General features: G+C 40.9%; 1 protein-coding gene across 1 annotated transcript in view; it reads right to left on the bottom strand.

The window, feature by feature from the left end:
* Nucleotides 1–7,140, bottom strand: part of insrb (insulin receptor b) — a 76,849-nt gene extending 69,709 nt beyond the window's left edge. Inside the window, exon 1 of the mRNA XM_069679983.1 lies at nucleotides 5,814–7,140. Within this exon, the coding sequence (XP_069536084.1) occupies nucleotides 5,814–5,907 (94 nt within the window). The 5' untranslated portion in view covers nucleotides 5,908–7,140. The remainder of the gene's footprint in view (nucleotides 1–5,813) is intronic.
* Between the last annotated feature and the right edge of the window lie 5,303 nt (nucleotides 7,141–12,443).

The following is a 12,443-nucleotide window of genomic DNA, read 5'->3' as shown; positions in this document are numbered from 1 at the left end:
GACTGCTGAAATGCCAAAACAATAGAAAAACACATATCTTTCATTCTGGTCAGGTGCCAGCCAGTTGGGCCAGAGGCTTCACGTCACATCTACCAAAGACATTTCATATCAGGTTTGGAGAGCAACCGTGTCAAAAAAACACTATTTGTAGCCAAAATGACGACAAAAATAAGGATTTTTAAATTCACTTTCATTAGAACATAGAGCCGGTGTCTGCTCCTGCCCGCTAAAGGCCCCAAAAAGATCCCCTTTGCTGATCCGTGCATTACAGGGTCAGCTCAGCTTGGATTTTCCTGCGTGAAGTCACCAAATGTTAAAATAGGGCAGATCCAAACAGCAACAAGGACTATCAAATAGGATTGTTGCAGCATGGCGTAACGGCGCTCTCTGTGTGTTTGTCTGCGTGTGTGTGTGTGTGTGATCCCTGCACCCCATCCATCCCCTCCCAACCACATTTCTGTGCAGTGAGCAGACGTTTACATAAACAGTGCTCTATCTAGGAATGGGAGTCAGAGAGGAGGGCATCAACTTAGCTCAGTATTAAAAACCCCCCACCCCACTTATCTCTACAGACTAATGCACATATTTCAGCCTGACACTGTGTTGGGTTGGAAAAAAAGCATGTCAGAGGGAATTTGCAATCCAGTGACAAATCAGCTGGTTGAGCATTTTTGCTTTATCTTTCGGAAATCTCACAGGAAGACAAGAGATCCAAGTCTGATTGTTGTTTAGTCGCACTATGGAAAGCTGTTTGCAGCTTAGTTTGAATGGCAGGCAGCAGCTAGTTTCTGAAAGAGCACAAAAGGCTGGGTTGACACTTGTTGCAGTACATGCAGGTATTCTGTAAGATTATTAAGGTCTTCATTTTAAGATTTTTTTTTTGGCTAGTAGAGGGTGTAGAGCAGAGGGTGGGGGGAGACATGCACCAACTGATCACCAGACTAGGAGTCATGTCTGCGATCAGTGTGATGAGGACTCTAGCCTCTGTATATGGGCACCTGCTCTACCAACGGAGCTAAACCTGCGCCCCATTAAGATACATTTTGCTGCTAGCATATAGTTAAGTTCGGCAAGTTTAACCTTTTTCTTTTTCTTACACATTGTATTCAATCACATTAGACCTAAATCGGAGAGAGCTCCCGGGCAGACTGGCCCCCAACACATAGATTGATAAAGACATGGACGACATGACAGCTCCCTAAAAGTGAAGCCAAAACATTTCGGGCGCCCCCTACTGACTGGCTGCAGTATAGGTCATAAAGCCCGCCTCCTCCATGTTAACAGGTGGGGCATGGGTCAAACTATAAAATCAAAATACACGCCCGATAATTTTTTCTCAAACATGGTTTCTGAAGTGTATTTTCAATTAGTTATTTGATGCTGTCAAAATGATGATTGACAGCTCTGTTGACAAATTCGGCTCCTGCAGCCTATCAGTTCTGGGTGAGCAGAGCGGAGGGCGATCCGCGAGTGGAAACGTAACTAAAACAATCACTACACGTCATTGAAGTTTCCATACCTGTGAACGTTAACCTCAGACCAACACAGAGAAGCTGTTCTGCTGTTAAACACGCCGGTGAGCGGGATCCTTGCTGTTTTTTCGGTAAGTTAAGTGTGTGTTTGGGTTAGCGGAAGTGGCTACGGCCGCTTCACTCACCGATCTCTACTGCGCAGTCTCTGGCTCCATATGACGTCACCATATGATGGCAGCACCTATCAAGGGGGCTATTTTGGCATCAATTACGTACAATGGGAGCAGATGGAGACGCGTTGTCCATCTATATATACATTCATTGACCCAACACAATATGAGTAAGTATCAAAAAGCACAACAACTGTAACATTAAACATTTTTGTCAGCATTCCAACAAAGCTTGTATATCTATTCCTGTCTGTCTAACTAGTCTGCTAGCTGCTAGCTACACAAAATTTGTGTAATAAATGTTATGCTGCATCTCGAAACCGAGGGCCAAAGTTGCTTTTTTTGTTGTTGTTTGTGCCCAAAAAGTTGATTAAAAGTGTCAAAAACAGACCTTCAGTATGCCTCCTTATGATGCCTTATAGCGCCACTTCACATCCTTCATAGATGCTAGCAGTGTGTGTCAGTGACATAGTATTAAAGAGTCTGTTGAAGACCAAACTAAATACACAAGCAAACAAGCGTAAATGTGAATGTCGTTAAGTGTCGACTGATACAACTGTGAATTGTGGTAGTAAAGGTCAGGTCGTTCTCATCCTCCATTTGTATTGCTGTTTGAAAAAGACTGCCAAGCACACACACACACACACACACACACACACAGCATTGTTAAGTTAAGAGAAGTTTAAAGGGATACTTGGGAAGATAAGAGCAGAAGAGGAAGCACTTAGGAAAGGCACCCCAACAGTCAATTTCCTTTAGCAGTCCATATTGCCTTCCTGGCCGACACTGGAAAGTAGCAGCAACGCAGCTGGTGGAGCCTCAGTTCATGACCCCCATTGTCTGCAGGCTCTGCGAACATGGACTACCAAAACATACAATGGTAATATGCAATCAGCTCTGCGGATGCATTGTGAAACCTATTCTGCATGTAGCCCATTTAACTTACAGTAAAGGCTGTCAATAAACAGCCATAAGAACAACAGATAAAATAGCTATGAATGAGGAAATAGGCAACCACCAACGTCAAAGAGACCACAGGAAACTACTTTGACCTCTCTGTGAATACAGCATACGTCTGAATAAAACAAGAGGAATTCAATTTGATTATAAATTTAATGCCGTTTTAAGTGTATAAAATAACTATACTATAATTACTCTGCTTCCCAATTTGACAGCCGTTACCTCAAACTCATTTATTGTTTTGATGTTTACCCCTCATTGTCAAACATGAACGCCTGCTGATTTTATAAAAAACACCACACAACAAGCAATTAGTCCATTTAATGAATCAGATGTGCGGTGGGTCAAGGGGGCCACCCGGGCAAAGAGGGCTGGAGCTAACAGGCAGCGTGCTCTTGAGCCTGCTGCTATAGTACAGACTGTTCTCATGCATGACCACCTCCTCCGGACACACACACACACACACACACAGATAGCTACACGGAAAACATACATTGCCCGGAAGTGGGCAGGTCACGAGCTGAGAGATGATGTCCTGCAGACAGCACAGGGTGGCTGGGGTGCATACTGACAGTCATGCACGCGCACACACACACACACACACAGGCACCTACATGGTGGGCCACTTCAAACACATTCCACAGCATGCACAGCATTGTCGGGAAATGCCACTGTGCACTTCACTGAAGAGAGCCTCAGTATCTAAGTGGGCTAAACACAAGCTCACACACAAATGAAGGACATCTCTTTTTCCTCTGATTTTACAAATCAACAACATCACTACATCAGAAAACACACACACTGAGGAAACGCATACATAACAACACATGCATACACAAATGTACACTAGCCCTTTCCAACAGAGCTGTGCTTACAAGCCTGAGAGGAACAAGAAGGGGGCAAGGCTCTCAGTTGCACAACTTGTTTTTCGAGAGTTCGACCGGGAGACAGCTCAGCGGTTACTTCAGAAAACTGTTTGCTGATAACTACAACAAACAGACCAATCAAAATCAACGAACAACAGCCTGTAAAAAGCAGCTTTATCACATTCTCTAGAGTCGGTCAGCAGATCACAGCTGCAGCGAGGATTTTACATCAATACGGCTTCCTCTTTCCCATGACTGTGGTTGAGATGTCAGGCAGCAGCGTGTGGATCAGAATGAAGTATTCTAAGTATTTTGGTTGTTGTTGCCCCCCCCCCTCTGAAGCGTAAACATCTCAAGAGTGCCAAATATGGTCACTTCCCAGAGAATTGAGTAAATCAGGAACCAGAAACAGCCAATGACATGTACCCCACTCCCGAAGAAAGAGAGAGAGAAAGAAAGAAAGAAAAAAGGAGGAAGGAGGGGTACCAGCAGCCCTGTCTCATAAGACCCCCTTTCAGGGGCCTCTGTTCTGTCTGCATACATGACCTGTGTAAAGTAGCCAGAACATTTCCTTTGAACCTGGCCACTGGGAGCCATTTTATGTAATAAAACTACAAGACCCACAACAATAATAAATTGCAGAAAATAAACAGCAAAAGCGTGTTATACATTCTAGTATTTAGATGATTTATAACAAATTTAAAACAAATGTTTTTGCTCACAAGCAGCATTTTGGTCTACTATAACACTCTGTATACTTCATCATCTAATCTAAACACTTAATGCAAATCACACAAGTTGAAATTTAGGCCAAAGGTTAAACCACAGAGAAACAAGTAAAATGGGCATTCGGATATATATATCTCATTTCTAGCCTCTAGTCTTGATTTACATTGACTTTGTTTTCCACTGAGACATTTATTCATTCATTCAAACTGAAATAACACTACAATAGTAACTTATGATTGTCACATGGTCAAATGTAAGATCTATTTTAGGTAACAAAGTCAGTTTTTCTGACTCATTCATTTTTCTACCACTGTCACATTTTAACGGTTTTAACGGTTAAAAATATAATAACTGGATGATAAAGATAAACCAAGAAGATAATATTAAGTTCATTTTACTGCTGGACACATCCTTTATAACCATGTCAATCCAATAACATTTTATATCACATTTATCTCATACAGATCTTACAGGATAAGACTGTGGGAGAACTTCTTTGCCAATGAAAAGGTGGCTGTTCAGTAGCTTTTCCTTCACTATATGACTGTTTTAATGCAGCAGCAGCCTGCCATAATCATACCTATTGTAAACAAAATTCTGTACTGTAAATGATCACTGTAATATTATTAAGGCGAGGTCATTGAGCGGTTTACAGCAGGATCAACCCTCTTGTCTATTTTTGCATATATTATAAGCAGTTTTATTATTATAACACCTTGTTTCATTGATTTAAAAACACCGCACAGAATAGGCAGGCTCCGGTGACGAAGACGCCCATACTTTAGTCAGATCTGGAGCTAAAGAGCAATGTAGGCTAATCCAACACCTATAAAGAGACTTCTTAGCGTCGGCGGCTAATTTGTTTACGTTCCTGCTGCAGCAGCGCCGTGTATGCGCGCGCGTGTGTTGTTTGTGGTGTGTGTCCGTCGCCATGAGAGGCCTAGCTGCGCTCACAGGGCCAATCCTGCTACTCCCAGTTTAGACTCGCTGCAGCAGACCACACTCGTCCAGTTACAGCGACTAATCTGGCCCTGAGGCTGGCTCATCTAACACAGGCCGCTAAAATATGTACCTTTAAGAGACAGCGCGAGGGGGCGGAGATATTACACGAAAACTTCACGGAGGAATATCAATTATTAGCGCGCGGCCACGCATACCGACAAGTGAAATTACTAGCTCCTTAATTAGACCCTGTATGAAACTCTACGCATGCGCGGGAATGAAGGCGAAGATCCCGTGACTAAAATTATCAATTTGATTGATCAAATAAAAACAATAAAATAAGCTCAATTTTGTAGCTCCATTATTCCTAGAATATTCCCCCTGGCTAGGACAAACTTAGTGACATTTCTCTTATTACACTTAAATTACACATTAATATTCCTTTCGTAAATCAAAGTGTCTTTATCATACTTTATGGCAGTTTATCTTTCTATATTGATGAAAAGATATTAACTTTTCATCTCTAATGTTCAGTGCTGTTATCAAGTGTAAACAAATCAATACAAATTTTATTTTTTCAAACTATTTAAATTATTATACTAGTAATTATACTAGTTAGTAATGTGCCATGACAAACATACAGCAACACAACTTTGAAAAAATGGAATACTTACTTTCTCCGTTAGTTAGTCCACACTGGCACACAATGCAGGTGCAGATGATAAAAAACACAATTTGTGCTCGCAGCTTTATCGTCCACCGTCTCATTTTGAGTTGAGGGGAAGTTGTGCTCTCCTCTTGAAGCTTCCCAATAAAAAAACTCCAATATCAAGGGAGAAATGTTTATCTCAAAAAGGCGTTGGAATATCAGAGAAACAAATTCTTAAAAATGAAGGTTCAATGTAGCCAACCGAGTTGCCCCCCGTGATTCGGGGGGTTTGGTAATAAATGTATCCTCCAAGCCAAGTTTGTGATATATGTGAGCCCTGGAAAAAATGCAGACCACTAAATAACGTGATCTTGGGTTCTGGCAACACATGTGCGAGTAAAGATCTTCATTTTCCATAAGTGAAGACGACAGTCCACGTTCATCTGTTTAACTTCGGTGCTCCACTGAATCATGAGAGAAATAACAGTATCATTATTAATATCCCACACGCGGGGGGCTAGTTTGTAGGTCCAGTGGCCCCGGGCTCATTTCTCTGTAATGCACTGCTCCAATGAGGGAAGAGCCACTTAAAAAAAAAAATGCTTAGAAGTATTTCCCCTGTGTAGAAAAACAGTCTCCTCATCCAGCAGACATAGGCTGAAGTTATTATGGGTATCACTTCATACAGAGCCAAGAAGGGGAGTTGGCAGGGTTTGCACTCTCCTTTGAAGTCCACAGGTCTTTATATTTTCCCGTTTGCTGGTATCTTCTCAGAAGCTCACCCTTTTTAAGATAGATGGGAGCACATCCCAGGAAACTCCTCCGAGCAGCTACGTGCAGGAAAAACGTGCAGCGACACAGCTTTCTCTCTACTACGACCTTCCTCTGAACTCCTTCACCCCCGCTGACCACCACGCCGCAAACGAATGAACACCCATAAAACGACAAGACGGGAGAAAGAAAAGAAAGAAGGAAAACTTGGGAGGTAAACGCTACTTCTTTCCCCTCCACTGTGTCAGGGAAAAAACGACAAAATAACGGATCTGTTTGACCCGCACGCTGCTTGGAAGTGAGCAAACTCTCCACCACGCCGCCCGTTTCTTTTTCTCAGATTAACGTTAGCCGACGGGGAAAAACAGCTAACGTTAGCTAGCTAATCCAAAACAAACGAGGTTTCAGTGTCGGCGGTAGAGTTAAAAATACAAGAAAAAAACACACACGCATACAGAAAGTCAGTATCCCGTCTCCGATAGTCAAAAAACGATGAGGTAAACAAACAAAAAAGACTTAAAAAGACGGGTCAAGTGTAAAAACTTGGATTCCCGTTCCGTTTAGCGATTGCTCTCAGGTCCCCCCTCTTTCCGTCTCTCCTTTCTGTGAGTCTCTCCAGTAAACAAGTCCTGCCAGTCACCTCAGCTCTGGCACACGTGGTCTGCAGAAAAACCCGGAGCGGATCACCGTTTACTTAACCAGAGAGTCCGGATCCGGACTGTCTGAAGCAGCGCGGCCGTTGGTGTCAGAACACCGGCGCTCTTTGTCAGGGAGGGGGGAAGGTGAATACACATCAACACCCTCTAAAAACTGGAATACACTACAATATTACTCGATAGATGTGTCAATAAATATCAATATGTCGAGCAGAAGGTCTCCCATTTTTGTTATCGATCGCCTGTTTGAAATGGTTTGTATGTACAAAAAGAAATCACCTGTTAAATTGTCTAGCTAATATTCAAAACGGTTGACTGTTTGGTAAAGGGAAGTTACAACTACTCATGTCAATTTCCCGTTGACATTCGTGATGTTTGTGGACAGAAAAGACACGCACAAGCCCTGCAGTAATTACTGGTTATTTCTGCATTTAGGTCAAACAGCTGCTTATTTTTGTGTATACTATGACAGAAAACTGTAAAAATGCATATTATTTGAAACATTCCCCAACCAATTCACTCTACTATATAATGGGTTAGATACCCTTCATAAATGAAAAACTTGAATTCAACATTGATTTACATATTTGCTTGAAAAAAGTGTCAAACTATTATTCACTCAGTAGGTTAGTTTTTCTTTGATCCCCAAATCTTCCGCACTCCAACCTTTTTGGTGATTATTCAAGATTAGAGGTCATCGGTCATTTTTTCCTGTCTTCATAAGTGTTTTTATACCAGGATTTCTCAAACAAATACAACATGAATTTACATATTCAATAATGTAAAGACTAACCTTGGTTGAAGAGGTTATTTAGCACTTATTGTGTCTTTATATGTAAAGTATATGTGGAATCATAGACGAGATTTATGCCAAATATTTCGGTAATATGAAAGCATTTTAGACTTTCATTGTTATAGAACAGAACAGAGAGATTTGTGGGCAAAACAAAGTGTCTCTGTGTCACAGAGCAGTGTAAACATTACACACTGCCTTGGCCGTGCAGCCAGGAAGTAAGATACCTGCAGGCAGTACCGAAGGTACACATAGTTCCCTCTGATTTGCATAGCAAATATCCTTAAAATGAAACCTGTCCTATTGATCTCACTTAACTGCACAAAATACCTGGAAGTTCTTCTTACTAACACCTAACAGGATGTCTGAATCCTGCCAACAAAACAATAGATTTATAATAAATTATAATGGGGTCTAACATTTGCTTCTTGTCTATCACATAGGGGTGCAGCTTGTTTGCTTGGATGGGTATGCGTTGGTCTTGTGGAGCAGGCTTGTTGTTCGTCTGAGGAATGTTGTTACCCAGTGAACAGAGTAAATGAGGTCTTAGTGAGATTAAATGTCACAGGTCTGAAGGACTAAGGGTTGTGGAATCTAGTCAAAACAGATCTCTTTATAGTAGAAACACAAACAGTCTTATGTGTCCTCTCTTCTTCTCTTCCTACTTCCCGTCAGCTGCAGCACATCCCATAGATTTCTTCCCTTTTTCAGTGGGAGTAGAGGAAGTCAAGTGAATGGCTTTTTATCCCACTAACCTACCTAAAGTGCTGTTATGAGTCTACACATGCAGCACTTGTGAGGCACTACAGTCGTGCCCCGGCTCTGTTGTACTACGAATTCATTTCAGTAGGTGGCACTAAAAATAACTGCAGCCAATTCACTTACTCCAGATGTCAAACAGGGACAAAGGCATACAATGTTGCAAATACACAGGATTAAATCTGACCAGAGAGTAGATAGGGAGGTTTCCACCTATTACTTGGTAGTTTATTCATACTGGAGGATATCCAGATAAGCAAATGACACAAGGGTGATTGTAGTTTGACAGCTGAAGAAAAAAGCTGCAGGGTCTGCACTCATAACATCAGTAAAATCTATTCCTCAAACCCTAATATGTTCTGCTTTATATATGTATAAGTGTCAGGCACATTAGCACAGCACATTTTTTTTCTGTTCTTTCAGGTCCCTTAAGGTATTTCAAGGATAAACAAGAATCAAGCACAAGATAGAAAAGTGTTGAACCCGCATCGGCTTCATCAGCCAGGCACCCAGCAGATGAATCTCCTTGAAAAGTATCTCTATCCTCCAGTAAATGAATGCATATTTGCATTCTCCCCTCCTGCCTCACATCATAAACTTCTGCAACATTAACTCCTACTGCATATTATCTCTGTTTTTCTCCCTCACACATACACACAGATGCAGAAGGCGAAACACACTCCCGCTCCTTCTCTCTGCAGTGGCCCCTGCTGCAGCCTGTAAATGGAGGGATTAATATGTTTGAATGGAGAGAGCCTCTTCTCTTTGTTGGTGTGGAAGGCTCAGTAATTAGCTGCCTTGGGAGCCAGGAAGCAGGAACCTCCGTTCAGCCTCTGTGTGCCTTGCGTATGCATGAGGGCATCTGTGTGTGTGTGTGCGTGTATGTGTGCAAGATCAACTACGTCCACCATGGAGAGGGTCATGAGCTTAAAAAGACAAAACGTTCCTGGATTATCCTCTTCAAATACCTCCCTGTATTAGTGATTTACACAACTGCCTCTCTCTCATTGATTCCTTTGTTATCTCTCAATCACACAGTCACAATACAAACACATATTCTGCATGTTGTCATTCAAGCAAAAGGATCCACACCTATTTTACTCATGTGGAGGAACTGCACATCATCTGTAAAGCATCTGCGTACGTGACATCAGAAAAGGGAGCGTACAAAACAGGAAACGTGAGTACATATTGTCTGTGACAAAAAGGAAGTCATGTAGTTTGGCACATCTTCAGAAAATATCAAAAGAAATTATCTTTCATAAGTTAATGAGTTTCAGATGTATGCTACATGCAAAACACCGTGCTGGCATACTGCACTCATGCTGTGTTGGGTCTGTGATGTGGATCAGCTTCTTCCTGTACAGGTGCACTGGGTGTGGGTGGAGGCACATGACAGGAATGGTTATTCTGGGGCTCATTGTGAAAATGTATTTAGACTTCATCATCATGCTTGAATAAATACAGTAGCTATAAAGCTACCAATGTATTTAAATATAGTCAAATATGTGTTATGTTATGGATTTCATTTAAAAGTCCTATTTTTATTTTATTTTATCATAGTCACACATTTCTGAACAATTTATAGACTATGTCATTTTCTTACATATTTCTTTCTATACATGGCCACCTTCTATACTACTGTCATACTGACATTGAAAGCAAACGCTTAACACACGTTTTATTGCAACATGGGCAATAATTGTATGCTGTTATCTGCTACCTGCTGGCACAAGACACTACACACACCACGCTGTTTCCTTTAGGCACAGGTTAGTTTTTTCATTTGTAACAAAACATAGTTATAAAATGTAACATGATTTAATTTATTAGTATATCAGTATCATATTAGTAGGTCAAAAAAATAACAATTCTTATAACATTTGGTCTGATAACATCAATCAGTTAGATTATGTTAGAAACCATATATATATACACTGAGCGATATCATTAGCCATGCTAGCAGCTATTTGCTAATGACATTCCTTTAACCATAGCTGTACTTTCCTTTTTTATTAAGATTTTTTCCCCCCCTTTTGCCTTTATTAGACAGGACAGCTGAAGATTGAAAGGAAATAGGAAGGAGAGAGTTTGGATGACATGCACCAAAGGGCTGGATGTGTTGGGGGTTTGCCTCTCTTCATGGGGCACCTGCTCTACCAGCTGAGCTAAACCAGCACCCCTATAGCTGTACTTTTTATCCCATATTAACCAGCAACGTTAGCATGCTAAAACGCTAAGCTAAGATGCCTAAAATGGTAAACACCACACCTGCTAAACATCATGATGTTATGTCCGTGCTGTCGTTAGCCTTTAGCTCAAATTAAGTCACTAGCATTTATCTTATCATAATAACATATAGTATTTGTTATATTGGGCTTATATTTGATATATATGTTACTTGAGCATCTAGCAATGTTTACATGCTAAAATGCTAAGTTAAGATGTCTAAAATGGTACAGGCTACAACTGCTAAACATCATCATGTTAGCATTGTCATTGTGAGCATGTCAGCGTGCTGTCGTTAGCATTAAGCCCGAAGCACTGCTAAATTACAGTCTGCAAAGAGCCACTAGCATTCATCTTGTCTTATTAACATATAGTAAGGCTACACTGTGTTTATATTTGTTATGTTTATTGAGCATCTCAGACAAAAGAATTTCCATCAGATTGAATAAAGTTTCCCTCTCATCTTTTTCTCCTTTCAGTTTATGAATAGGATGGGTTGAAGGTGGATGGACTGAATCAACTCCTGATGATTCAGGTGATTTGGAGGAACAGACCCCCTGTCAATCAGCCTTTAATCTCTTCTATAGTTTACTGCTCCCTGAGTCGCATCACAGATTCACACCAGTCATGCATGCACATGTTTCCAGATTTTAAAACCACACTATCTACCATTCTCCTTCCACATTCATTCTCCTTCAGGCTTATGATTCAGTGATTTATTACCAGGTGAGGAAGAGCTAATTAATACATAGCATAAAAGTTTAATACAGATACATGCTGGAGGTTTACTAGCTTGTCATTTGATAAGCTGAGATGTTGTTTTACATGCTAGGCCAGTTGTCAGACAGTGTTTGTAGTATGTTCAAATCCATTGTAGAAGTATTAAAAAGGAAGAAAAAAAAAAACTCATATAAAATCTTGTCTCAATTTTCTTTGATTTGTCTATCAACAAAAAAAAGTAATATCTGTAACAAATCTATAGTGATTCTGGTCATTTTTAAAGCTAAATAATAATGTATTTTCCATTTTGTTGGGTTTTGAACTGTGGGTCGGCCAAAGACCCACAACAAAATTAACATGTTGACATGGGTTTTTCAGACCCAGGAAGACCCGCTGATACTGTAGATGCCAATGTCTCTTTTCCCATTTCCCATTTAATGTATCTATTACTCATTTAATCTATTAATCAAACTCGGTGGCAACAAATTTGGAACAATTGTTCGAGCGCTGCTCAGACAGAGACGGACAGAAGATGACAAGGAGTCGCAGAAGTTGCCGACGGAGCAGAGATTAGCATGTTGACACAGGTTTTGTGTTCCCATCAATGGCGATCGGAGCCGAGGTGATAAATACCCAGGTCCACTGCAGAGTCATTTGACCCGGGTCTGAATGTCAATTTTACACATTAACATAGCAGTAAACTATTATATTCTGTGCAAAAACATTT

The sequence above is a fragment of the Semicossyphus pulcher genome, unplaced genomic scaffold, assembly GCF_022749685.1.
Source record: "Semicossyphus pulcher isolate SPU_LCO1_2020_fin unplaced genomic scaffold, fSemPul1.0.p SCAF_4, whole genome shotgun sequence".
In the NCBI taxonomy this organism is placed as follows: domain Eukaryota; kingdom Metazoa; phylum Chordata; class Actinopteri; order Labriformes; family Labridae; genus Semicossyphus; species Semicossyphus pulcher.
Note: the sequence above shows the minus strand (reverse complement) of the source record. Positions and strands in the feature narration are given on the sequence as shown.